Source organism: Cyprinodon variegatus, unplaced genomic scaffold, assembly GCF_000732505.1.
Source record: "Cyprinodon variegatus isolate N-32 unplaced genomic scaffold, C_variegatus-1.0 Scaffold711, whole genome shotgun sequence".
Classification (NCBI taxonomy): Eukaryota; Metazoa; Chordata; class Actinopteri; order Cyprinodontiformes; family Cyprinodontidae; genus Cyprinodon; species Cyprinodon variegatus.
In genome coordinates this window covers 43,064-44,451 of record NW_015151164.1, presented here as the reverse complement: position 1 = coordinate 44,451, position 1,388 = coordinate 43,064, and the positions used below count along the sequence as shown (strand labels likewise).

Here is a 1,388-nt window from a genome sequence, read left to right as displayed (position 1 = left end):
CTACAGCATCAATTAAAATTATCTCCCCTGCTTTACGATCAATTGCAAACTTCTTCCTCACATCCTCACTTACATGACCAAAATCATAAGTCACGTCTCCATTCACTCCCTCATCTGCATCAGTTGCGCTCACTGTAACCACTACAGTATCTAAAGGAGAGTTTTCAGGCAGACTGGCTTTATAAACGGCCTGACTGAACACTGGGGCGTTATCATTAGCATCCAGCACAGTTACATGTATGACCACTGTACCTGATCTCTGAGGAGATCCACCATCTAAAGCTGTGAGGAGTAAATTAATTTCCTTCTGTTTTTCACGATCAAGCTCTTTGTCTAAAACAAGCTCCACAGTGTTTCCTTTTGCGGCTAAAATGAAATTTTCATTCTGTTCGAGGCTGTACTGCTGAACTGAATTTTGTCCTACATCCTCATCGTGCGCCTCTTCGATAATAAAGCGAGCTCCTCTGTCTGTTGACTCTTGAATTTCAAGAATGATCATCTTTTCGTTGAACTGCGGGGAGTTATCATTAATATCTTGAACATGGAGGCTGATCCGATGCAGCTCGAGTGGGTTTTCCAAAACTAGCTCTTGTTTTAAGATGCATGAAGCTTTTTCATCACACAGCTCCTCTCGGTCGATTCTTTCGGCCACGATCAGCTCCCCATTCTTCAGGTTTATGTCACAGTAACGTTTATCCGTCTCCTCGGTATCAATGCGGGCTCTTCTTTTGGACAGCGCATCTATTTGCAGCCCGAGATCCTTGGCGATATTTCCAATAACTGATCCGCGTTTCATTTCCTCCTGGATAGAATAGCTCATATCTCCATGGGCGACGTTGATGCAAAGAATGAATATAATAAATCCCCAAGAGAGAACAAAGGCGAATATAGACTTCATCATTGCTGACGAATTTAAATCCGCATGAAGAACGAATCATATAAAGAACAATCTAAGCCTTACAAATTCGCAATTCTCCTCGACAACACAGCAGTCTAGTTTGAATAGACGAGGAGCATAAGGACTAATGAATCTAACCACAAGCCTGTTATGTAGCGCCACCGTGGGGTCAAGTTAAACAAAAACATAAATAAAAAATCGTAGCAGTTAATAAAAAAGGAGTTGTTCTTAAAGCTCTTCTTTAAATTTCACATCCACTTCTGTTATTATTTAAACTTTCGGTCATCTCAATGAATTTAAAGTCTCAATTTGTTTCACAGAGTAAGAAATAGGTAAAGAAACAACAACTTAAAAATACGTAATATACAAAGAATTATACATAACATTTTTGAACATTTTGATATCTGTATGGATTCTTTGCTTCCAGGATTTTAGAGTGTACTGAATTAAATGTTTTGCAGGCGTGATCTTTTTATACAGTCATACAAGT

At 39.2% G+C, this 1,388-nt stretch overlaps 1 protein-coding gene across 1 annotated transcript in view; it reads right to left on the bottom strand.

The window, feature by feature from the left end:
• The window catches only part of LOC107097619 (protocadherin gamma-A10-like), a 19,105-nt gene extending 18,129 nt beyond the window's left edge, over window positions 1–976 (bottom strand). The window contains exon 1 of the mRNA XM_015394827.1: window positions 600–976. Coding sequence (XP_015250313.1) covers window positions 600–901 — 302 coding nt within the window. The 5' untranslated portion in view covers window positions 902–976. The remainder of the gene's footprint in view (window positions 1–599) is intronic.
• Between the last annotated feature and the right edge of the window lie 412 nt (window positions 977–1,388).